Genomic DNA, 25,911 nt, shown 5'->3' on the forward strand with positions numbered 1-25,911 from the left:
AGTTAATTTTATGTGTGTGTATATATGTAATTACATATAATTCACATATATATAATATAGAGTAATATCATATATAATATATAATTGCATATAATATATATATGTGTACTTTTTAAGATGGATGGAAAAAACCTAACAACTTGTTTTCATGTACAGAGACTAGTACCATTAATATCCACAGAGAAATGTCTTTAAAAAGATTTTTTTTTCTAGATTTAACTATGCTTTTTAGTGCCAATCATAACACAAGCTTTATGAGATCAATTAAAAGACCGTGACAATGTGTCAACACCCCTGCTGCCTATAATATGCTCTGAATCTGAACAACTGATCATACATTATACCTTAATAGAGGCCTCTATTCTCCATTCTGATACTGTTGGTTATATAATAAATGGCCCAGAGTCATTTAGTCTTCTCAACAGGTCTGGTTCCCTCCCTCACACTTGCCTCAAGGCCTGTGCTTCAGGTCAGAGATTGAGTCTTCTGAAAGAAACATCAAGAGCTGACGGCCTCAGTAGAGGACTGTACCAGTGCACCTGGCTCTTTACACTTTGGGAAGAGACATGGGGCACAAGCTTCCAAGATGACCCATCACCATGACCAGACACTGTGCAAGGCCAAAGCAGGAACCAAGTCTTTAGTCCAGAAGCAGACAACTTTGCAGAGCGAACTAACTTCCCCAAGACTGGGGAACAGGAATTATGACCTAGGACTGCATGAAAGTGATTTAATTGTGGTTAATGTTCTATTTTCTAACGGGCATGTGAGAAACCCCCCTTTTTTTTTTTCTTTGATCTATCCCTAATCTTCAATTTAGGAGGCTATATTTGAACAAACTGGAATAGGATATTCCTTAAATGGTGTCTTGCTCCAGCTAACCCTTTAGAATTTGGGGGGGGGGGGGGGCGGGCACGGCAGGAGGACTATACAGATTTAACATAGATATAAACTAATGAATTATCAAGGAAATTTTAAAATAACGGTCCTATTGAAAAAACACTATTGGTCTTGTCTACAAAACTACTCAGAACAGTTGCTAAAAAATATTCAAAGTGCCTTTACTGAGACCTTTTCCTTTTTATGACCATTAGTTTCTGTAAATAGGTTCACTAAGAATCTGTCCTCCTTCCTAACAGGATATAATTGGGTAAATCAAATTTGTAACCATGACCATGCCAGAAATGTCACATTTAATGACAAATTTGATTTAATTAGGCATGACAAGCCTGATAGTAAGAAACAAGGCCTGTACTTTGTAAGTGGGAATGTAGCCTCCCCAGGCTTCCAGGAAACTGAACTGAATCTACTCCATGGCTTGTGGAATCCTTACCTTTAAGGTTATGGGAAAAGTCATTCCTGCTAGCCCAGAAACGCTGACAAACTTGGGATTCTCCAAAAAGACGGTACCCTTCCCGTTACAGGTTGTACAGGCACAACCTGACAAGAGGTGAATTGGATGGATCTTAGATAGTAACTTAGATAGATCTTAGATTAGATAATATGATAAGAAAAATTTTTTTCACACATACACAGATTAAAATTATGACCTGGGGGCTTTACAAAATCTCCTGACAGGAGTTAACTCTCAAACCCTGGGGTGGCGTGCTCTGATTTTAGTAACCATACAACCAGGAGGACACTTTATTGAGCAACACCTCATTACACACACCTATGTCCATAAAACTAGCCAAACGTCAAAAAATACATTCATGACAAGATCAGAAAATTTCTGAAACAAATCTACGTGGTCAAATCCACGCCCCAGGAGGCACGGGGACGAGAAAAGCAGACTGATGCCACCCTGCCCGCTATCCTGTCATTTGTTCCTTACTATCAAACCTACTGATCATGCCCCAGAGTCAGAGAAACAGACAAAACATCTTGCCCCCTGGGATAAAGCAAACAAAGACAATGGAGAGAAATGAATAAATAACACCACCACAAAACAAAACCTAAGGTCCCTGTGTCTAGCCTTAGTGCCCAATATAAAGAAAACCTTGAGCGCTTTCTGTGAGTTACAGACTCCACAGCAAAAACAATTTTATCCCTGCCAGTGCTGATACTGGCAGACACACAGCCGTGCTTATAGATACGAGAACCATCATGTGAGAAAACTGCTGTGTTTCTTCCCCTCTGAAGAGATGAACTGTAATTTGATAACCTTTACTTTATTTAAATACCTATGGTATTTTTATTTGGCGAGCCAGTCTTTCTGATGTCTGTACTCCCCTGCAAAAACCTCTTTCCTTAAAGCATGTCTATCTCTGAATCCCCCGTTCATGCTTTCGACTAGACTGTACACCCTAAGAGGGCAGGAATCTGTGTCTGTTTTGTTCAGTGCTGTATCCCCGGCACCTAGGGGCGCGTCTGGCATTCATATTTACAATTCACCTCTTGTACATACTTGTTAAATGGATGAATCATATGCCCTGTAAAAGCCAGTTCTATTTATTCCACAAATATTAAACATATGCCTCAATGTTTATTATGTGCCACACACTAGGGATGTGGAAACGGAGGAGACCAAGCCCTCGCCTTCAAGAACCCTCAATATATTGGGGGTGGTGGGCAAATAACCAGGCAAGAAGAAGACACTCTATCCCTGCTGGGATGGGGAAGCCCAGGGCCTGTGGAACCAGCTCAGGGGGGCCAGGAAGGACTTCCTGGAGGAAGCTTTACTGAGACATAGATAGGAGAGGGCCAGAAAAACAGGATAAAGGAGGGGGAGGGTGTTTCAGGTAAAGGACACAGCACGTGCAAAGACCTTACAGGTGAGCAACAGTGGGAAGTGATGTCCACAAAGGCCATATCATAAAAGGCCTCGAATGACAAGCAAAACAGTTTGGTCTTGACCCTGAGGGCAACGGACACCTAGAGAAGGTCCTTGTCCCTCCTTGCACCAGGTCCATGCACCAGGTGCAGGTGCTGAGCTAAAACTGGCTGCATCGGGGCAGCACGAGGCTGGCCACTCACCTGGTATGCTGTTGGAGGTGGGAGAGCTGTCGGAAGGACTTATCACAGTAGGAGCAGTGGTAGGGCTTGACGCCCAGGTGGATGCGCAGGTGCTGGGCCAGGTAGGAGGCGTTGGCAAAGGATTTGGAGCAGTGCGGGCACTTGTGGGGCTTGGCCTCTGTGTGCGACTTGGAGTGGATCTGCATCTCAGACTTGGTGAAAAAGGTCAGCGGGCATACCTTACACCTGTGGGCAAGAGGCAGGTTCATACCAGGAAGATTCCCGCCCCCACCCCCAGCCCCGTGCCTGGAGATCTCAGGGGAGACCTTCTACATCAGAGAGACCTTGCACCAGGGACAGAGCTCTCCTGGGAGGGTCCAGGAGGCACGGGCAGGCCCCCAGCCTGGGCACCCTCCAATCTGGAGGCCAAAGGTCCTCCCCCTGGAGACAGATTTACAGCAGGCTGGGGAGCAGGCTTACACCTCACAGGGAAGAGAGGCTAGTGACTCATGGTTCTGGGGGAGGGGCTCCAGCACTCCTGGTGAGAGGTTCTCCACCCTGGCTGTACTTTAGAATCTTCTGGGGAGCTTTCAAGAAAGCCTGACCTGGGGGCCTCCGCATGTCTCCCCCCAGCAAGTTAAATCGGAACTTCTGGGGGTGCGCCCCAGCACTGGCATTTTTGGAAAGCTCTCCAGAAGATTCTAACGTTGAGCGTTCAGAACACTACTTGAAGAGTGTAGGAAACAGACTCTCTCGACATCCCAGGCTGTGGTGAGGGCGGCCCCAGACAGAGACCACCTCTGAAGGGTTGTGGGCGGGGTGAGCCAGGAGACCCCGCCCCTCTGGACCGTAGCCCTCACCCTCCGCCTCTGGGGCCCCTCTTTGCAGTGCCCCACTGATGGGCCCCTGCTGCAGCCTGAGGCACTGGCCTCTAACCCAAGCGCACCTGGATGCCCTCCCACCGAGACCCCCACCTGTACGTCTTGCCCTCCTTGGCAGTCTCGCCCGAGGCCAGGATGGGGTAGGGGACTACGAGGACAGGCGGCCCCCCTGGATTCTCCGCTTTGATCTTTTTTCGGCCGCGCTCGGACTTGGGGGGGCCAAGCAGGCCGTGGCCCTGGATTGTCTTGATGGAGTCCAGGAGGGGGGGGCTGGTGATCCCTGAGATGAGGGTGGGGGACGAGGCGATGAGGCGGCTCTGGCTGGTGGTGGTGGGTGTGGATGGGGTGCTGGTACCCGTGCCCGCACTCGACTCAGATGTGCTCACAGCCGGGGTCCGGGAGGAGAGCCCCAGACCTGCGAAGACACGGGGGTGGGGGCAGCTGCAGAGGCCGGCTCAGTCCCCACCACCCAGCTGTGTGACTCTGGCAGGTCACCAGCCTTTCTGAGTCTCCCCTTCCCTTTGTAAATTATTACTCGGGGGTACAAATGAGAACTGTGTATGTGTAAGATTCCTTAGATACCTAAGAACTAAACTGAGTCCTATTATCTGTAACGGGGGCACTTTGGAAATCATCCCCCCCCCCCCAAAAAAAAACAAAAACAAAACTGAGGCACAAAGATGTCCACTACTGTGTTATTTATAATAGCGAAAATTAGAGACAACTGAAGTATGCAATATTAGGGAAGGGCTTAATAAATTGTGATCAATCTCCTCTACTGAACATTAACTGCCCATTAAAAAGGAGATTATGTTTGTAAAAAAAGGAAAATTTTAAGCCACAGAAAAAGTTAAGTAGGAGATGGAGATGCACCAACATGTGATATGGATGGTAGAATTAGGAGTAATTTTAAAACAGTTTTTTTGGCTTAACTGTACTTTCTAATTCTTTGACAATGAACTTTTTCTTTTTCCTTTTTTAAAAATTTCTGTAATAAAAGTTATTCTTTTAAAAACGAGGGGACTAGAAACATTTACAACATCAGGTAAAGTACACAAAAAGATGAAAATGATATCTATCACATGATTAAGACTATGCTTTTTTAAAAAAAGAAACCCAAAATTTGTACATTGAAAAAGATAATATCCAGAGTTGGCAACAGTGTGTGTGTCATACATGCTGGGAGTGTACGCTTATCCACCTTAATGGAGGGTGGTTTGGCAAGAGTTTATTAAAATTTCAAAGGTACAAAACTTTTGACGAAGCAATTCTAATTCTAGAAATCACCCATAGATATTTATTTGCACATGAGCACACAGATCTGCGTACTTGGACCTTCCATACAAAACTGTGATCAGACAAAACTGGACACAACCTGCTATTCTCAGCAGGGACTATGTAAAGAGATGTGGTCCATCCTCAATACGGAGAACAGGGAAGCCATGAAAACAAGATAGATGTGCAGTGACGTAGAGAGAATGCCAAAACATGCTGCCAGGTGAAAGAGTAATCAACCACACACACAGTATGAACCCACCTATTTTAAAAAGCACGCATCCAAACTACACATGTATATACAGGTAATGTAGCTGTGTGTGAAAGCACAGGAATAGATCAGAGAAGAGACACACCAAAGTAAACTGTGTATAAATTGTGGTTCCCTGTGGGGAGGGAGAAGAATTTGTTGATAAAAGGAGATATTCATACTTTATCTGCTTCCATATTATTTGAATTTTTTACCTGGTGAATTCATCCATTTTTTACATCTGTGATTAAAGGATAAAATAAAATAAATTATAGAGAAAACATATGAAAATGCTAACAACAGTAGGACGAGGGTTAATTTTTTTTTCTCCTTTTAGCTTGTCTGCAATTTCTAAATTTTCTATGATGACTACGAGTTACCTTTATAATAAAAAATGCACTAAATATGTTTACGATAGAATGGTGAGTAGGAAAAGAGAGTTCAAGTCATGGGTACAGCCCTACCACAAGCTCATCAGAACACGCCCAAATATTAAAAAACAAAACAAAAAAGATGGAAAAGGAAGGAAATGGACTAAAAGGCTCTCTAAGCTGCTGGGTTATGAGCTGGGGATTATGAGTGATTTTCTTTTTTCTTAGTTTCTCTTTTTTCCAAATTTCCCTTAATATGCTTAATATGCTTAAAAAAGTAATATATTACTTTTTTAATATTACTTTTATAATGAAAAAATAAATTTAATAACGTCATAATAAGGAGGGAATGTGCAGAGGGTGGCTGCGGCCTGGGGGGAGGCTCACGGGGCCCCATGGCTCTTGGGCATCTCCGAGAGGCAGGAGGGAGAGGGGGAGAGAGGCACAGGCATCTGGCTGGCGGTGGGGCCAGCCAGAGGAGGAACAACAGCCCAGATACAGTTGCCACTGGAGAAAGCCTGTCCACCAGGCTCTGAGGTGGGCACCAGGCAGCCCAGCCTCGTGACACATGTCCCCCCAGCCCCCAGCCTCAATCTATCCAAGACTGGGCTCACATCTTTCCCCCACCCCGCTCCCCCTCCTATGACTCCATCTCACTGGCAGTGACTGGGAGTCTCCCTTGCCCCCTCCCACTCTTCACCCCTACACCCAGCCCAGCACCAAGCCCTGTCCACTCTCCCTCCTCAACATACCTCACATCTGTCCCCTTCTCTCCATCCCTCTGCGGCTGCCTTGTCCAGGCCACCACCCTCTCCTGCAGCTCTCCCTGCCACCGAGCCAGTCTCCACCTTATAGCCAGCCCCAGCTTTCTCACCCAAATCTGAGCATTTCCCTTGCCTACTTAAAAACCTTCCACGCTCCCACTGCCCGAGGGTGAAATCCAAGCTGCACAAGTGGCCCCCAGGGCCCTTCCCAGTCTGGTGCCTGCTTCTTTTCCAGCCTCAGCAGAACCAGTAGAGCAAAAGGGTTCACACATGGGCTCTGGAACCACACTGCCTGCCTCTGCCTCTTACTGGCTGTGAAACTGGGCCTCAGTTTGCTCATCTGTTCAATGGAAACGTTAGGGTGAACCACATGCAACTGTTTCTTTAAGTCAACCTAACAGTAGCCACCTCACAGAACGGCTGGGAGTAATAACATGAATACTGGTGAACATATACAGGTGCTCACCTGGAGTTAACTGCCGTATTATGACTGTTATCATCATCTTTTGATCTTCCCTACCCCGACACTGTCCTACTCTTGCTTTCTACTCGCTCTGCACATGTTATTTCCTCCTCCTGCTCCATGTCCCTAGTCAACCACCAACCCTTCCTTGCATAGGGACTCCTCCAAGGAAGTCTTCCCTCACCCCTCACCCCCCAAGTCTGGTTAGGGCTCTCCTGGATTCCTGAAGTAGCTACGTGGATTTGGCTTCCTTGGTGATCCCCCGACGGGCAGTGACCCAACCTCGTCCCATCCAGGTGGCTTAGCTGGGCGCTACGTCAGGGTACAGGACGGAAGGAAGTCTGGAAGCTCCACCCCCGCCCCAGGCCCTGCCGGCCCGCCCCGCCCCGCCCAGCCGCAGGGTATCCTGGCCACGCCCCTCCCAGGTAGTCTCCGCCCAGCCCTCAGCAGTACCCGCGACCCGGCCCCGCGGTACCTGTGACCGTGCTGGTGGCCGGCCGCGCGTGCAGCGCCACGTCAGGCTGCGGCACGGCCTGCGGGTGCAGCCCCGGCACCTGCTGCAGCTTGGGCAGCGACATGACGGCCTGGCTGCTGTCGGCCGGCGCCGGCGGCACGAGGAGCGGCTGCTGCGACGAGGCCGACGTGGGCGGCAGGTGAGGCGGCCGGATCTTCTCCGCCATCAGCTGCTCCTTGATCTTGTTAATCAGGACCAGGTTGTCCAGCTGCGGGCGGGAGAGGAGAGGTACTGAAGGGGCTTGGGCCGCCGGGCCACCCGCGAACCCCTCACCCCGCAGCCAAAGCCCGGGGCAAATCAAAGCAGCTCCGAGACGGGGAGGGTGGCGGGAGGGGCGACGCTCCGTCTTACCTGGCTGGGCATGGTTGGAGGAGGGGGCCAGAAGTAGGGGTTGTTAAATCGAGGCTCGGCCATCCTGCGGGGAGAGAGCGACTGTCACAGGGAAGAGGGCCCTCCCCACCGGCCAGGGGCGAGCCCCCATCAGCTACACCCACTCAATCTGGGCCAGTGTCTGGGATCCCTGCCCCCGTGGGACCCTCACCTCGCAGCGGAGCAGGCCTCCTACCAGGCCCAGAGAACCACATCTCCAGGCTGAAAAGTCTGGAATTCAGGTGTCCCACGGTGGGCCCCAGAGAGCAAAGGTCATATCCAAAACAGAGTACTCCCAGCTCCTCCCCCCCGCCCCCCCCATCCCACCCAGCTCCCATCACCGTGATGCCCGCAAACCAATCCCTATTCCCCCGCCCGAGGGCCCTGGGCTGCAGAGCCAACCCTATGGATTCCACACAGAAACCTGCTGTCCAGAGACAAACTGAGAGGTCCTAGGGCAACTTTGTAAATCGCCACAGAGCAGAGGCAACTGCCCCTCCCTGATCCCTGCCCTCTGACCCCTGGCCCCATTAAAACACAGGGGGCAACTTGGGTCATCAGATACAGCCTTTCTGGAGGGCAATTTGGCAGGATGATTTACGGGAACCCAGATGATTACAGTATTGCCTTTTGACCAAAGAAACCGTACCTCTGGAAAGTTATCCTCAAGAAACAAGCATGGCCAGAAACAAACATTTTCCCTACAAGGATGTGTCGGAACACTGTGCTTAAGGAGGGCGTTGAGGAGGCCTGAGGCTAGGGCAGTTTGGGGCTCTTCAGTAGAAGTATGTGAAAATCCATCTGGTGGCCCTCACCTCTGGCAAGTTCCTGTGCAGTTAAAAGGGCTTTTCAACCAGGGCAGTATGAAGGGTGGGCCTTCAAAGCTATCTTTGTCTTCCATAGGGTTCAAGTCTTCCTGTGACCCTAGAGTAAGTCAAGAAGTGACTTATAGGGACCATGCTGGACAGAGGCATTCCATTAAGTCTTGCTCCCTATCAGATTTCTCTTATTTATCTCTCTCTTACAGAAATTACTATAACTAAATACCTACTGGTATTGGTTGCTTAAATGCAACTGTTTCTTATGATAGGCAAGGCTGAAATGAAGTGCCTTTAACCTTTTTTCCTGGCCCTACAAGTGGGAGAAGCCCCTACTGGAATCGCAGGCAGAGGGTTTCAGGAAAAAGCCCTCAATAAGGATACAACCTAATCAGAACACTCAAGAGTATCCTCCTCTGGGTGGCTGGGGCAGCTCTAAAAGCCCTCCTTCTCCCGCCACCCACAGAGACCAAGCTGCCCTTCTCTCCACCCGTCCAACCCTGCCCATCCTTCACAACCCAATACCAGAAGCACTTCCTGCCTGGAGTTCTCCCTGACTGCTCCAGATCCCTGGAACTTCTCCTTTCAAAGAAGGACCTCAACACAATAAAAATAGTGAGAAGGCTGCCATTTACTAAGTACCCACCTTGTGCCAGGCATACTGACACCAAGAGGCAGGTACTCTTATCATCCCCTTTTTACTACTAAGGAAACTGCAGTTCAGAGAGGTGGAGTGACTTGGTCAAGGTCACACAGCAAGTAAGCAGAGAGCTGAGATTCCCATTCTCATCTGCCTGACTCCAAAGTCCAGCTCACCAGTCCCTTAGCTGTTCAGGGGGAACGACAAAGCATGCTGACTGTAGGATTGTGAATATGTCCTGTCTTAGGATGGCACAGCACCCACTGCCCATCCACCCAGCAGCCTCAGACCTGTCCCTCCCTTGCTGTTGTCCACTGGGGAAAACGTGAAGGGGTCTGAGCTCTAATGCCAGGGTGAGGAGGCTCCAGGGCTGAGGGGAAGACGAGCTGGGGAGCTGCCTCAGAGAGGCCTGGGAATTGGATACATCTGTCTCGTCCAGCTTGGCATCCCCGGCACCCAGGCCCAGAAGTTGATCAACAACATGAGTTGTGTGACAGAATGAATAAATGAAGAAATAAATAATCAGAATTATTTTAAAGACAGTCCCACACAGTTATCTAGCACTGCTGACAGTGTACAAAGCCCTCAGTATCCAGCAGCATTCTCACCAGGGCCCCAGGAAGCAGGGAAAATCTTCACCCCCATTTCACAGAGGAAGAAGGTAGGGCACCAGGAGGGAAGCACTTGCTCCTGGCCACATGGATGGGGAAACAGGAGGGAGCGCTGTGCTGCAGTGTTGGGCATCGGCTCTCTGAGCCTCCGTTTTCCTCATCTGTAAAATGGGATTGAAACAGGCCACTCTGCTTCATTCCTGCCCTGGCCCAGGATTCTGCCCACTGTACCCGACTGTTCCTCAGACAGTTCTGGGGGAGCTGTCCTCTCCTCCCCTTCAGTTCAATGCCAAGTCAAGGCTTCCCCAAACTCCACCCTGGTCAGGGAGGTATGGGGTCCCATAGCCGGGATAGAGCATCCTCTCTGCCACTTATCAGGCCCCTGGTCAGCCAGGGACCACCCCTAACCCTGGTTGGGGAAGCAGGCACACAGAGGGGAAGGGTCTGCCCTGGGTCACGTAATCTAATCCACACAGCCTCTGCTTCATCTCTCTGTGTCCTTCTCTGGCTGGGCTTAAGTTACTTAATGATTTGCTCAGTGACCCAGGTACTGGTGTACATCTACCCTGTGTCAGCGCAGGGAAGGCGGGGGGGGGCAGGGGGGAGCGTCTGCTGAGCCCTTACTGAGTGTCAGGCACATTGCCAGGTGTGCATCAAGAGCATCTCACGTGAGCCCCCCAACAAGCCTTCTAGGTAGGTGTGCACCTGTGCAGCCCTGGGACTCGCGTGACAGGGTGGCCGGGGCCGGGCTAAGCCACGCAGACCTTGTGTTGAGGGAGAGATTTTAAGCAGGAGAGAGACTGGTCAGTGTCTGTTTAGGACAGATGGACAAGGCAGAAGGGCATCCAGGCAGAGGCAACAGTTTGAGCAGACATGGAGGTATGAAAGTACAAGGTAGGTTTGGGACAGTGGGCAGCCACCCACTGACACCAAAGAGAGCTGGAGAGTGGTGAGGGACAGGCCAGCCAGCAGGGCCTTGAATGCTGCTGGTGAGGAGGCCTCAGGCAGTGTGCAAGCCAGGGGGCCTGAAGCTTGGAGGACCGCGGTTGGAGGGAGGAGCCTGAGGACAGCGCCTGGGGCAGAGGAGCCAGGCTGGCTGGGCTGAGTGTCCCACCTACCCCATCCCCTGGAGGCTGGGGAGGCCATGCAGACTGGGCTTCATGCCCCAGACAGAAGCCAAGACTGTGCTTTGAGCCTCGAGACTCACAGCCCTGATCCTTGCAGTAGGGCGAGCAAGGTGTCATTTTGTTTTTCTTGCTCTAAAAGGTGAAAAAGGTTGGATGGGTCAATGAATGAAACACCTCCTAGAGCCGCCCACCCACCCATCTGCCCATCCATTCGTTCTGGATACATCCTCTGGGCCAAACGGGGGACCGGTGCTGGGGAACCGAAGGCAAAAAGAAGAGCCCTGCCCTCTGGGAGCCCTGAGCTAAGGAAGGAAGCAGACACGTGACCCGCAAGCTTCTGCAAAAAAAGAACTTTTGCCTGTGAGGCCTGCCACATGCCACCAGGGACCTCCATGCAGTCAAAGCCGAAGGGCTACCTTCCAGTCCCGTCCTTCAGGGCCTCCCGGCCACCTGGGCCCTTTGAGAAGACCTGGGTGCCGTGAGCCCTGGGTTCCTCATCTTCTCAGTCTCTTTCCCAGCTCCCACCCCACACAGCCTGGGCTCCTCAGGGTGGGCGGGAGCTCCTCTCTTCCACTAGCCTCAGTCCTTGGGTGGCCCATCCACTCTAGGACTTTAAATACCAGCCAACCCCCCGGTCTCCACCCCCAGACCAGGCTGCCCCCTGGAGCTCCAGGCCCACCTTCCAGTTACCTCCCTGACCACTCACGGGCTGCTCAGACTCAGCAGGTCTGAGCTGGACTTGGTCTTCCCCTAGGATATGTACTTCTCTAGCGATCCCCTCTGAGCGGGGCATCGCCATCTGCCCAGACGCTCCTGCCACGGACACTCATCCACAGAACGTCCCCTCCCTCCCCTCCCAGCTCAGATACACCAGCAGCCACGTCTTCGGGATTCCATTTCCAAACTCTCTCCCTAATCCACTCCATCATCTTCACAAGTCCTAGCTACTATCCGCTCACCTGGACCACGGAACAACCTGCTTTATTTGGAGCCCAGTGCACCCAGGTTCAAATCTTGGCTCCAAAACACCAGCTGTGTGATCTTGGGCAAGTCACTTGCTCTTGCCCCCCAAGTCAGGGATGAGCAGCCCAGAGCACAGGATGGAAAGAAAGGATCAGGGAGGACTTCCCAGCGGAGGTGATACGTGCTTTAGGTCTTAAAGGATGAGTGGGAGTTAGCCGGGCAAAGAAGGAGTGGGGAGCATTCCTGGCAAAAGCAGCAGCCTGCGTAAAGGCCCAGGGGTGAGAAGCAACACAGTGCGTGAGGCGAGCTAAAGCGATCAGTGTAGACCGGGAGACAGGACATGAGGCTCGAGCCAACGGCCAGGGTCAGACCTAGAAAGGCGGTTCCAGAATCTGAGGCCTGGAGTCTGGACTTGAAGCAGTAGGTGACGGGACAGAATCTGTGGTTTAGAAAGGCCCCTCTGACTGCTGAGTGTAGGCGGGCCTGAAGAAGCCAGGAGAGGAGGCAGTGAGAGGGAACTGGTCGAAGGCCCCCAGGGAATGGAACAGAGGTGAGAGGCGGGGGCTACTCTGGGCCAGGGAAAAGGGTGACCAAGGAGGTCTGGCTATTTGGTTAGAGCTGGAGGCCAAGGAAGCATGCAGGTTGCCCTCCAAGGTGTGGCCCAGGAGGTCCTCTGGACACCGACGCAGACAGACAGAGTCACAGGAACATGCAGACAGACAGCACCAAACTCCGACAGGCCAGATCTGTGGTCCCAAACATGGACAGATGGGGACATGGCAACTCCCATGGGCAGGACCCCACAGCCACCAGGACAGAGTCACAGGTGGATGCTATTACAGGAGGGTGAGCGCACACAGCCCCCAGGCAGACCCGGAAGGAGGCAGTGAGGGGCACTCGGGGAAGTTGGGATGAACACAATTGCCTTATTCCCCCAAAGAACAAACCCCTCATTGACAGATTTCAACCTGGAATCACAGGCTCCTTACCTAGAGTGTCCTTTCCCACTTGGTGAACTTCTACTCATCCTTCAAGACCCAGCTCAAGTGTTCCCTCTTCTACGGAGCTTTCCCTGAACCCCCAGTCAGTCACTTCCTCTGTGTTCCCAACAGCACCTTGTATATGGGAATAACAATAACAATAACAATAATAAATGGCAGCTACCACTGGTTTCAGCACCTACTACTTGCCAGGCACTATGCTGAGTATGTTACACGCATCATGTCACTGAATTTTCCCAATGGCCCTGTGAGACGTACATTTAACAGAAGAGGAAACTGCAGCTCAGAGAGGTTGACCAACTTGCCCAAAGTCACACAGCTAGCAAGTGATGGAGTTAGGATGCCACCCAGATCTGGTGAAGCACTACAGGGCTGATCACACCCTGGTGCGGTCATGTTTCCCTGGGTGACTTGCCCACCAGACTGTGAGGTCTTCACAGGTAGAAGTGGTGCTCATTCACCTCTGCCATTCCAGCATCTAGTCCGAGGGGGTTTCAGAAACTCTTTGTAGAATGAAAAAGCACAATAATACCGACTACCTTTTCCCGAACACCTAAAATAGGCCAGGAATGGTGGTAGCAGGGCATTTTACAGCCGTTATTTTATTGTTGCAATAGACCCATTATACATATGAGGAAACTGAGGTCCAGAGAGGTTAAGTAACTTGCCTGAGGTCACAGAACTGAGTCTGGATTGGAAACCAGGTCTATCCATCACCCTTTCCCAGGACGGTGGCCTCTGAGGCCAAGCTAGCAAGCTCCACCAAGGGGCAGAAGGGGCAGGGGCACTGAGGAAGGGGCACACCAGGTGCCAGGCCCTGCCACCTGGGGAGGTTCAGGCCTAGACAAACAGACACAGAAGAAAATGGACAGCCCAAGGGGGAATGTGATTAACCTCGCCCGCTGCAGGACAGCAACTTCTGTCCCACCTACCCCATCCCCAGGCCAGCCCAGAGACATTAAAAAATGAGATCTGCCCAGACCCCATGGCCACAGGAGAACTAGCTCCCAACAAAGCAAATGGGAGAGAGCAGGACCCAAAACTGTCCGGATACTATGATTACAAGGAGGCAAAAATAAAAACCTGCGTCAGAAAAAGCTGCAGGGAACCACGCCCAGAGGGAGGCTGGGAGCGCTAGGGGAGGTGGCTGGGGCTGATCTGGTTTTTTGTCTTCGTTTCTTTAATTTCCAGCTACTCTGCAATGTTGTTGTTGCTTTTATAATGAAAACAATAAATTTATTCTTAAAAAAAGAGAAAGTCGTTGGTAGCCAAGGGGGCGGGGGTAACAGATGGAGGGTCTGGAGGCAGGGAGGAGCAGGGGGGATCAGGGTCAGGGATGGTGGGCACTCAACTGACTGTCGCATGCCACCCATCCTCCAGGCACACATGACCTGGTGGGTCATGGCAGATGTCCGCAAGGGCTGTCTGGCTGAGGTGAAATTCCATTGGCACTTTGAAGCCGGTCAGGGTTCCACAGGGATTATCTCCACACCTTCCCTGCCCTGGTCCGGGCCCCTTTCTGCTCTGGCCTCAGCTATTCCAAGAGCCTCCTCCCAGGGTCCCTCACCTCTACCCACACGACCCATTCCATTCTCCTACTGCAGTCACTGTGATATTTCTAAAATACAAATCAGATCACAACATTCCCCTACTGAAAACCTTTGATGGCTCCCTCCTTCCCTCCAGACAAGGTCTGGATTCCTTAGGCCTTCCATGCCTGGCCCTTGCCGACCTCTTTGGCCTCAGTGTTTATTTCTGCCTTCCACTCTGCCCAGCCAGACCGAGCACTCCCCCACTGCTCCACTTCCCTTCTCACTTCCTCACCTCTCCCTGGAACCCTCTGCCTCCCCATTTCACTGGTTAACTACAACTTATTCCTCAGGCCCCAGTTTACAGGCCACTTCCTCCTGGAAGCCTTCCAGGACTGCTATGCTATGTTGGGTGCCTCTCCTCTCTGCTCCCTTTGTGCCCTGCATGTTCATCATCAGACCCTTGGCAGTCCATTTTCTGCCTGTTTTCTCGTCCATGCTGTCTGTCAGGGCACAATCAAGGCTGAGTCATTTACCTTTAAGCCAAAAAGTACCTGATAAATGTTTGAATGAATGAATAGTCTAGGTAGAAGGAACTGAAAGTGTCATGGCCTAGTTAGAGGAAAGTCCCCTCCCCCTCCTCTGAGTCCCCTCCCGCCACTCTGGCACTAACTATGTTGTCCCCTGTGTTATATTCTTCCCTATTTTCTGTATCTAAGCCCTATCTTCTTAATTGATCTGAGAAGAGGCTGTGTGCTGTAGAGACTAGCAGACCAAAAAAGTTGTTAACAGCTAATAAACACAGAAAATGGTTCTGCTTCCCATTTTCTTCCCAATAAGAAAATGATAATACTCAATGCTGGTGAGGGTATGGTGAAATGGCACTCCCATGCATTATTTCTGGGAGTGTAAACTGGAACAAACATTTCCGAAAACAATCTGGCAATAACGTTGCATGAGCTCTGTAAAAATTTTCAGACTTCCTGGCCTAGCGATCCTATTCTTGGTCATCTGTCCCTAGGAAATACCCCAAATATAGACAAAGTTTTATGCACAAAGCTGTTTGCTTCAGTGGTTTTTTTACAGTAGCAAAAACCTGGAACAGCCAAAATTTTAAACAACAGGGGGATGGCTCTGTAAATCATGTTACACAGTGATAGTCTACAGTCATTGATAATAGCCAGTGTTTACTGGCATTGCAATGACTCATTTAACATTCATATCAACCTTACACGGAACTGAGGCACAGAGAAATTAGGTAACTTGCCCAAAGTCAAGCAGTGTGTATACGATTTGAACTCAGAAAGTCGGGCTCCGGAGCCCATGTTTTCCACCCTGACACCACATCCATTAAAACGAGGGATTAAAACCACCCTGCAGTCATTTAGGAAACACTCATGATACAACATTAGTTGGGGGGGGGGGGAAGGGAAGAGTTTTAAATTATTTGTATAGATAGAGCAATGACATCTATCTAAAAACTGGGTGCTGAGGGAAAAGACAGGAAGGAAACACCAAAATGCTAGCAGTGGTGTGTTTCGGGCTCGGGGTGGGGACAGAAATGGGGGTGGGTTTTGGTTTATTTCATTTCCCTATTCTCCAACTTTTCTGAAGCGTGGCTACATGACTTTTTAAGGAATATTTTTAATAAAACTAAAGGTTCGGCCAGCTTTGGCCAAGAAAGACACCCCAGCCTCTGCCTATGGCCCCACTAGGATCCTGGCCTCAGGCCCTGCAGGTTTACCCAGGAGGAGACAGGGGCTCAGAGAGTCAGGGGCTTGCTCAAAGTCCCACAGCGAGCCTCGAGCCCTACCCCAGACCCCAGCCAGGAGTGCAGTCAGAGGGGGGACTCCCCTGCCTATCTGGGGACTTGGGGAGCCAAAGCCAAACAAAGGAAAGCCTGCCCACTCACTCACTCTCCTGCTTAAAATCCCTATTGGGTTGCCATAACTTTTGGGGTGTAGTTCAAACTCCCCAGGGTGGCCCAGGGCCTTTGCTAAGGAGGCCTTGCTGGCCACATGCATCTCTCCCTCCAGCCTCACTAAACGACCTGCAGGTTCCCAAAACAAGTTGCTCTCATGCCACCTTGCCTTTCTTTGCACAGGCTATGCCCTTCCACGTGGGGGACCATCATCAGTTGGAACCTTGTCAGATGCCCATCGGCCATCAGAAGTCAGCTGAGGTGTCATTGCCTAGAGGAAACCTTCCTGATCGCCAGCCCCATCCTTGGCTATATTTGCAGCCTCTCCCCTTAGCTCCCACAGCCTCCTGGGCTCCCCTTAACCTAAGCACGCATCCCCCTACCCTAGAATAGCCTGATAACTTATCTGTCCAATCCCCCAGGTGTCAGTGAGGTCAGGGCTTGGTTACAACCCTATATCCAGACTCAGTGGCACAGCTCACCCAGCTCTTCCTTCAGGTCTCAGCTCTGACCCTGTGGCCCCCTGCATTCCCCCTACCCCACCTCTGTATCACGCCTCTAAACACTGCCTCCAGCCATGACCCTCAAGGACAGGGCCGCTGCTGCAGCCCCAGAGCCTAGTACCCTAGCTGCTTGATAAAGTTCACTGAGGGAACCCATGGGAGGAGGGGGTCTGTCCATGCGGGTCTTGAAGATGGGGAAGTCTGCCAGGAGAGCAAGAGGGGAGAGAGAGAGCAGAGGGGCATGTGTGCAAAGACATGGAAAGCTGCTAGCTTCCTAGGACAGAAAAGCTTTCTCAAAAATGGCCCCTGCCCCAGGGAGGGGCAACAAGGTACTGCTGGGGCGTGGCTGAGCTAGAGGCGGGGGCGCTCCTGGGAAGACGAGCTCATCCAATTGAGGGATGAACACAGACTGCATGAAGCTGGGACTTACTGATGGCAGGAAGGGGAGATGTCAAGAGAGAGATGCCAGGGAAGGGCAGGCCGGGTGGGGAAAAAACGCACGTGCAAAGGCCCCGAGGCAGGAAAGCATGTGGACTCGTGTTTGGTCTGGTGTGGGCCCAGTGCAGGAATTCACAGGGGAAGGAGGGAAAAGTTGCCGGGGCAGTTCATAAGGGGCCAGAGTTCCAGGAGAAGGCACCTGGATGAAAGGCCACGTGGGGCCACGTTCAGGGGTCCCTGAACCAGGAAAGGCCATGGTCAAGGTTTTCAACAGACAGGTCATCAGGGGCCCAGAAGGATGGCCTGGAAGGGACAAGCAGGAGATGGTCTAGGAGAGGGAAGCTGAGGTTTCCCACCTTCCCAGCGCTTTGAGACCCCATGTGCTCAGTTTTCCTCCCATGACCCCTCTGCCCTCCATGTGGCCCCAACTCCACACAGCCAGAGCCCTGAGTCCCAGCTGCTGCCCCCCACCCCACCCCCAGGACCCAGGCCAGCCTCGGAAACTTGTTCCTGGGAACTTCCTGTGAGGAACTAGGCTCCTGAGGGTCCTGGATCCAATTAGGCTGGCTTGCCACAGCCCTGCAGGGCTGCGAAGGGCCATTTTCATTGTGATGACGGGGCTGATCAGAGCGGGAGGGGGCTCCTGTGTGCACCGTGGTCAGTGGGAGCTGGGATGCTGTCCCTTCCCCTCCTTGCCCCTCCCCTCTCCTACCACCAGCCACTCGGAGACACCCAGGGAGGTGACCCTCTCTGGGAGCCCCAGTGCCCTCACCAGGGAACGGGCCATGACCGCCTTCTCAGGGCTGAGAGGACATTCTGCAGGCTTTGAACACATGCCTTTCTCTGCTTCCATTTCCCCTTGGGTCCCCCAGCTCCCATCCCTACAGGGAACTCCTGCCAGGGTGAAATGACAATGATAATACATCACTGAGCACTTCCTCCATATCAGGCACTATTAGGGGCCTTACAAGTATTTCTCACTCAGGTTCCTAACGACGACCCTGTGAGGTGGATGCTGTGAACAGTTCGAAATATAACACACATTCGGAAAGATGCCTGGAACAAAAATGAGCAGCTCAATGACTTATTACCAAGCACACGTCCAGGGGGCCCAAAAGCCCCCACCCGTGTCCCTTCTCGACTGCGGTCCTCGCATCCCCCAAAGGTCCCACCCTGCTGGCTTCCAGGGCAATCTCTCCCTTGCTTGGGGTCAGGAATGAGGCTCAGAGAAGATGTAACCTGCCCAAGGTCATGCGGCTGGTGAGGGCAGAAGGAGTAAGGAGTTGGATGCCTCTGCCATCTGCTCGCTGTGTGACCTTTCGCAAGTCCATTTCCTCTCTGGGCCTTTGTTCCTTCCTCTATAAAACAAAGAGATTCAACTAACTCACAGCCTGGATTCTTGGACCCTCTGAGGGGCGATGTGGCCACTGACGGGTTAAAAGTAAAGATTCTGGAACAAGACAACCTGGGTCAAAGCCCCAGAGACTGTTACCAAACTGGGATGATAAAGGTATGGCCTCAGGGTCTTTGTGAGGATTTGATAAGTGAATACATAACAAGTCTTTAGAACAGTGCCTGGTACACAGTAAGGATTCAGTGTTGGTCGTTGCTGTTTTGTCATTAGGTTCTCCGAGGCACTCGGGAGACTTTCCCAACATTTCAAAGACCCACATGGAAATGTGACCAACCGGAGACATCACCTGGGCTGGGGGGCAGTGGATGCAGCAGCTCGGTGAGCCCTTCAGACCCCACAGGGGCTGCTTGGCAGACCCCTGGAGAGCCAAGTCTGGGATTACGCAAAGCAAGAGAGCCAGCTGCTGAACCCCAGCTGTGGCCTGGCTCCCAGGAGCTTTCTAGACAGGTCCTAGGGGTCCCAGGCCGGGAACCCCCAGCAGGTGGTCAGAGCCTGTCCTCACGCTGTATCTCAGGACCCCTGGGGTGGGCAGCCTGTGGGGCAGGGCAGACAGGGCTCAGGCCCGGGGTGGAGGCTAGCAGGTAGAGTGGGCCCTGAGCAGGACAAGGCAGCAAAGGGAAGGTTGGGCTGGTCAGAGAGAGGGATGGAGAGGGCCTGAGGTGGACATGTGGGTCGGGGTCGAGGCCAGGGAAGACCTACGACAGGCTCTGGCAGGCCAGGCCCACCTCCCCCAGGTCGCAGGGCTACCGCCTTCTCCATGTTCCTTGGTTTCCCACCTCGGGGCCTTTGCTCCAGCTGTTCCCTCTGCCTGGAATGCCCTCACCTGGAAAACTTCAAGCCAGTTCAGCTATCACTTCCTCCCAGAAGCCCCTCTCCCCCACACACACGATTATCGTCACTGGTTACAGTAAATCTAAAAGTACCACTTTCCTCATCATAGGAAAGTGGTTCCTTTCCAGCAGTTACCAGAGTCTGTAATCATATCATCATTTGTGTTTGTCTAATGTCTCCCCGACCAGGGCAGGAACGGTATGAGTTTTCCCCACCTCTGTCCCCAGCATGGAGCATGGGCCCTGGTATATGGTAAATGCTCAGGAAGTCCTGCCGGGTGAAGGTGGGAGGTCCAGGCAGGCTGCAGGCAGGTCCGGGCAGGGTGCGGGCACACACAGCTGCACGGGTGTGCAGGAGACACTGTGTGCGAGGCCAGAACGTGAGGCTGGTGTAAGAGGCACCTCCGTGTAAAACACACACGTGCATGAGTATGCCTGTGTGCAGGTGATAAATATGGCGTGTACAAGAGTGTGGAAGTACACGAGGGGCAGGCAGGCAGCTGTGTGTTGTTTCCTGGCAGGTGCACACAGGTATATGAACATATGTGTAAGCTGTGGGTGGCAGGAGTGCATAAACGTGCTTCTGTGTGACGTGTGTGTATCACGTGTGTGGACTTGTCTCCTGAACTCCTGGCTCCTATAGGCCCAGTTTGGGGCACCTCTGGTGGTGTTTCTGAAATAGCAGGGGAGCACCTCGAATTGGCAAAAGTGGGGCGAGGGGAGCAGGGTCAAAGGTGGAAGCGGAATGGCTGATAGTATGAATATGTGCAAGTGTGTATATTTGAGTGTGTCGGGGGGCGTGTGCCCGTCTCAGCCAGGTGTCCTCCCATTGAACCCCAGAACCTGAAATGGCTAAACTGTCCCCTCAAGGAACATGAAGCCTTTGCCCAAAGCTCAGAGAAGGACCCAAACGGTAGGGACCGCCCCCCAAGGATATCCTGCCACACAGATGATGCAGGGACAAGGGAGGACGCTTTGGGCCCCAGAGCCAAATCCCTTGGCCTTCCCCACACACCTTATCCATTCAACACACCACTCCGCCCCGTCCCCGAATCCTACCAGCCTCCAAAGCCCAGCGCCAGCCCTGGTTCCACGAAGCCAAACCCACAGCCCCCAACCCACTTCCACTCCACCCACCTCTCAATCCCACCCAAGTCCAGGTGGGGCGCTGGGCCCTCTGCAGCCCTGCACCTCGAGGAGTGTTACCCCCATTGTGAAGACGAGGAGGCCAATGCCAACAGAGGGAGCAGCTCCCCAACCAGGGCTGTCGTTGCCTTTGAATCCCAAGGCACATATTGCGGCAGCCTGTTGGCACCTGAGGAGAGGAAAGCCCATCAGGCAAAGCGTCGGGATGTGTGGACAAGGCCTACTCCTCTCCTTTCCCACTGTAGTTTCCCCAATGGACAGAATGAGGTTTGGCTGGATAATCTGTGAGGTCCATCTCTCCTCAATTAGTGTGTGACTTTAGATCTCAAATGGTTCCCCACGAATTGGGTATACATGCGGCTACATGGAAAGATAACTGTCCTCTTTCCCCCAGTACACCAAGCCTTTCCAATACCCTGGACAAGGGCCTAGCACGGTGCTACAGAGACAGGAGGAGCTCGGGATGCATGTACGCTCGGTGCCCGGTCACACATTCAACACCAAGCACCAAGGAGGCCTGCCCTCAGGGAGCTCACAACCCAGTGGGGAGAGAGAAGCTACTGAAGTCATCAAACTATAAGGTCCAAAGCACTGGGAAACCGTAACACTAACATCACTTCCCAAGTGTTATTCACAGGGGGAGGTGCAGCACCTCACACTATGTAAAGTAGACCTTTCCAGCAATGACAACTGTCTGACAAAGGGAGGCTAGGGGGCCTGTGAGGAGGGAACTCCCTGCCACTCTAGCAGAGATCAGAGGCCCTCTTGTCAAGGATGTGGGAAGGGAGTTCCCGCTCTGTGCAGGGATCAGGTGAGGCTGGGCTTCCCCTCACCAGCTGTGGGATTCTAAGGCAGAGTCCCAGGGTGCTGGGTTCAAATCGCACGATGTGCCTGTTGAGCTCTGTGAACTTGGGCAAGTTCCCTAATCTGTGCCTCCATTTCCTTGGCTGTAAAATGGGGGTAATAACAATGAGGATTAAATATGTCAACATTTATAAAGCCTTTTGGAACACGGCCTGGCGCAGCGTAAGCGCTCTGGGCCACTAAATAAGTCAGGCAGTGAGAGCTCTTTGTAAAGGGTCTAAGTCCCAGATTGGATCAAGCACAGACTCCAGTGTCAAAGGCTCTGAGGCAGAAATCTTCTTAGATGCTAAGGTTCTGAGATTGAAAGAGACTAGGATTCTTAGATCCCATGATTTAATCATCTCATTACTTCCTGACAACAGCCCGGAGCCTCCCAGGGGAGGAGAGGGCAGAGCCTGGTGTCACTTCATCTCCCAGGGGCTGCCCCGCAGCCGGGGCGGCATCTCCTCACGTCCACCAAAGCCACAGCCACCCCGTCCTGGACCCACCTGCCCACTCGCCTGCGTGGGGTTTAAGCATGTGACAGCTGTGCGGACAGGCAAGGCTTAGTGCAAATAAACAAAATAAACAAACACACGAGGAAGTTTCGGATACTGATGAGAGCTGCAAGGGCTGGTGTGACCGAGAGTGACAGTGGGAAGCTATCACAGAGCAGGTGGCCAGGGAAGCCCCAGCTGAGCCGAAACCTGCAAAACAAAAAGGCGCCAGCCGTGCAAGCATTCCAGGTCGGGGGTGGATGTGCAAAGGCCCTGCCAACAGGCTTTGTAAATTCGAGGTGCAGAAAGAAGCTGGTGTGGCTGGAAGTGGTGAGACTGGGGGGTAGAGGGGAAGCTGAGGTGGAGGGGTGGGCAGGCCCAGACCATAAAGGGCCTTGTAGGCCCCTAAAGGACTTTGGATTCTTGTTCTTCAAAATGCCTAGGAAATATTAAAAGAGTTTCAGCAGGGGAATGACAAGGCTACACAAGGCTTTCGGGGTCCCCAGGTCATGATCATTGGGCTCATTCTGAAACCAGCACGATGGTTTTCAAAATCAAGGCAGGGCCTGAGGTGGTAATCAACAATCCTTCTAATTCAGTTGGTGTACACTGAGCTCCTACTACATGCCTGGCCACGGCGGGGAGACATCACAGACACTCTTGCGTTCGTTCCCAACAAGCCATGAGAGAGTCATAGAGATTACCGCATTTTAAAGATCAAGAAATCGAGGCTCAGAGAGGGGAAGAATGTGCCCAGAGTCACACGAGCCATACACCACACTGTACAAACCATAAAGACAAATGGATCTTGGTCCCAGGACCCAGATTCACCATCATGGTAGTGGTATTTTCAAGCCCCTGCTTCTCCAAGAGACCTTCCCTGAGGACTCATGTAGGCACCCATGGATACTGCCCTAGCTAGTGCTTTCTGCACCCTGTTAGCTCTGGAGCCCTGAAGGACTGTCCTTGTATTTCACATGGCTGTCCAACCTGGGCAGGTAAGCTAGGGACTGGCTGGCTGGACAGATGAACGTATGTATGGATGGATGGATGGGAGGGCAGATGGATGACTACTGAAATGACTAACCAATAAACTAATGAATGTACAATGAAAGAATAAAAGCATAATCTAGCAAACTAATGAATGAACTAATGGATGAAGGAAGGAAGGAAGGAAGGACTCTCACTTTACAGAGGCAGGGAAGTGTCTGCCCAGGGAAGGGCTGGGGCCAGGCTAGCTTCAGACCCAGTCCACACCTCACCAGCGGCCATCTTGCCCCCATCCCCCAGACCACAAACAGCCTATTCCTTAGCCCCCGGGACAAAGCCATGCCTCTGCCAGGTGCTGGCCATTATAGTGCCCGTGGCCCCATCACCATAACCACCAGCAAGCAGTGGAATCTGGTGGGAGGTAGAGTGCTTCACTCCCCCTCTGAGTGTCTCACAGACAAAAGGAGACAGGAGACAGGCTCCGCTCCTAGCTGGGACCCAAACTGCTGGGTGACTTCAAGCACGTGGCTGCCCCTCTCTGAGCCGAGATGACCTCTCAGGGCCTTTTCAGCTCTGACATTCTTTAAGGGGTGGGCTTCTAGATTTTTTACACAGTCACTGGGGTAAGCAGAAGAGTTTGAAAGATCAAAAACTAGCAGTTGGGAAAGACACCTGTCCACAAGTACCAAAGTCCACCCAGGAAAAGGCTCCCTGGACAAGGAGTCCGGAAGCTTGAGTTTAAGCTCTCCTCTATCACTGCTTAACCTCTCCAAGCCTCAGTTTCCTAAATTTTAAAATGGGGTTAAGTATCCCCCACCTTGACAATTTCACCTGAGTTTCTGGGAGAAACCTGACGTGATAACAATCAGGCACTACACTGTGCAAACTGTAAAGTTCCCTTCACTCAGGCAGGATTATGATGGCGGTGGGCAGGGGTAGGAGTGAAGGTGGACATGCTGTCCCATTCCAGTCCAGTTCTGTCCAAAATGACTCTTCCAGGGGTCAGACCCCCAACAGAGAACGGTGGAGAGAGCCCAGATGTAAAAACCTGAAATCTGAGTCCCTGTCTCAGCTCTCCATCTAACTGGCAATGTGACTTTGGGACAATCACTTCCCCTCTCTAGACTTCAGTTTCTCCATCAGAAAAATGCCTGGCTTAGTACCCTCTGGCTCAGACATGCCAACTTCTGCAGCCCTGAATCCCTAAGCCCCAGGCTTCAACCCCTGGCTCTGCCCGAAGTGAGCTCACCCTGCCCTGTGGAGTCACAGACCAGGAGTGACTGGAGGGGTCTCCCCTCCAGGAGACCTTGGGGAAGGGGTTAGACAGGCTTAGGGTCCTCCCAGGACAGACAAACTCTCCCAAAAGGGAAAGACCACACCCAACCAAGGCTGCCCAGGTGACTTGGACAGCGCCAGCCACCCCAGACCTCGTGGGCCTGGCCTTCAGAACACTTCTGTAGCCTCAAAGCCAGCAAGCCCTGACCTGTCCAGAGAAATACTTCAGGAACTTCACCCAAGTCCAAACTGCCTCCAACAGGGAGCCTCCAGGGCAGGGCAGGGGCGGCAGAGTGGGTAAGAGCACACCGCAGGGAAGAGGCTCAGACGACCACCACCGGACAACCTCTCCCGGCCCCTCCCCTCAGACAGGTCCCCCTGGGGCTGCCGGCCTGCACCCAGCCAAGAGCCAACCACCTGGGGGCATTTACCACCAGAAGCCACCTACCAGGGCCAGGAGGCCCACCAGGTCGGGGAAGGGGCTCTCCAACTGCCGAGCACACTTGCCCAAGGGCTCAGGGAGCTACCGCAGCACCCAGGGCAGGATTTCCGCCTACAATGGGGCCCCGGCCACCCATGAAGGAGACAGGCCCACCCCACCCCCAGCTCAGAGCTCTGAGGGTTCCACACTGCTCCAGGGCTGGGTGGGGGAGAGCAGGATTACTTCCTCATGCCGAGGGTCTTAGTTGGAAACCCAGGGCCCACTCAGAGCCCCTATTGCCAACCCTCTCCTCCAAATCTGAGAATATAGTTCCTTACAATGCCGTTTTACGCGGCCTCTTCCAAAAGACATTTCCTAGCCCCCCGAAACCCCCGCCCCCAACCCCCCCCCCCCCCCCCCCCCCCGCAGCTCTGGGGAAATCGGCAGTTAACTTTTTCCCAAAAATCCCGCAGAGGCAGCTGGCTGGGGGGAGAAATGAGCCCCGAGATCCTTTCGCGGCATTTCACCGCCTTCCAAAAGAAAAAAAAAAAAAAAAAACTAAAAAAAGAGAGAAAACTTTCGGAGTTAACTTTAAATTCCCAACCCTCCCCCCAAAATCGCCCAGCGGCTTCCTTTTTTTTTTTTTTCTCTTTAAAGTGCAATTGCATTGTGTCTCACCTCCCCGAAAGGCTCGCGGCTCTCGCCAAAGAAAAGGAAAAAAGCCAACCCTTCGGGTGCCCCCTCTGCTTCCAGCCGCCTCTCCCACATTCTCAGACAGTTTTATTAAAATTTTCAGACAAAAGAAAAACAAAAATGGCAGCCTGGCTTATTTTTAAAACAGGACAGGGACGCCATATTCTGCAGATCTGCAAAAAAAGGGAGAAATCCGGCACTGGCCGCTCCACCCGGCCGGCTGCAAAGTGCGCGAACCGCGTCGTTTGCAATCCGTTTATTTGCATTAAGCCCCATGAATCATTGTTTACCGGAGAATTGCAGCAGGTTTGAATAGCCCGGCTTAAGAAAACACACACACGCGCGCGCACACACACACGCACACGCACACTCGGAGAGCAGACCAGACACACCGCCGGAGACACTTCCT

General features: G+C 52.3%; 1 protein-coding gene across 9 annotated transcripts in view; it reads right to left on the bottom strand.

Annotated features, from left to right (window-relative positions):
• Nucleotides 1-25,911, bottom strand: part of ZNF362 (zinc finger protein 362) — a 37,213-nt gene that overhangs the window by 11,013 nt on the left and 289 nt on the right. Inside the window, exons 1-7 of one of the 9 annotated variants that reach the window (XM_027109203.1) lie at nucleotides 14,359-25,901; nucleotides 12,991-13,480; nucleotides 11,030-11,170; nucleotides 7,825-7,888; nucleotides 7,435-7,681; nucleotides 3,930-4,251; nucleotides 2,977-3,201 (exon numbers count right to left, since the gene is read on the bottom strand). In XM_027109203.1, coding sequence (XP_026965004.1) covers nucleotides 2,977-3,201; nucleotides 3,930-4,251; nucleotides 7,435-7,681; nucleotides 7,825-7,888; nucleotides 11,030-11,073 — 902 coding nt within the window. In that variant the 5' untranslated portion in view covers nucleotides 11,074-11,170; nucleotides 12,991-13,480; nucleotides 14,359-25,901. The other 8 variants (XM_027109202.1, XM_027109204.1, XM_027109208.1 and 5 more) reach the window with 8 other exon arrangements.

The sequence above is a fragment of the Aethalodelphis obliquidens genome, unplaced genomic scaffold, assembly GCF_003676395.1.
Source record: "Aethalodelphis obliquidens isolate GAN/ISIS:26980383/991018 unplaced genomic scaffold, ASM367639v1 scaffold9, whole genome shotgun sequence".
In the NCBI taxonomy this organism is placed as follows: domain Eukaryota; kingdom Metazoa; phylum Chordata; class Mammalia; order Artiodactyla; family Delphinidae; genus Aethalodelphis; species Aethalodelphis obliquidens.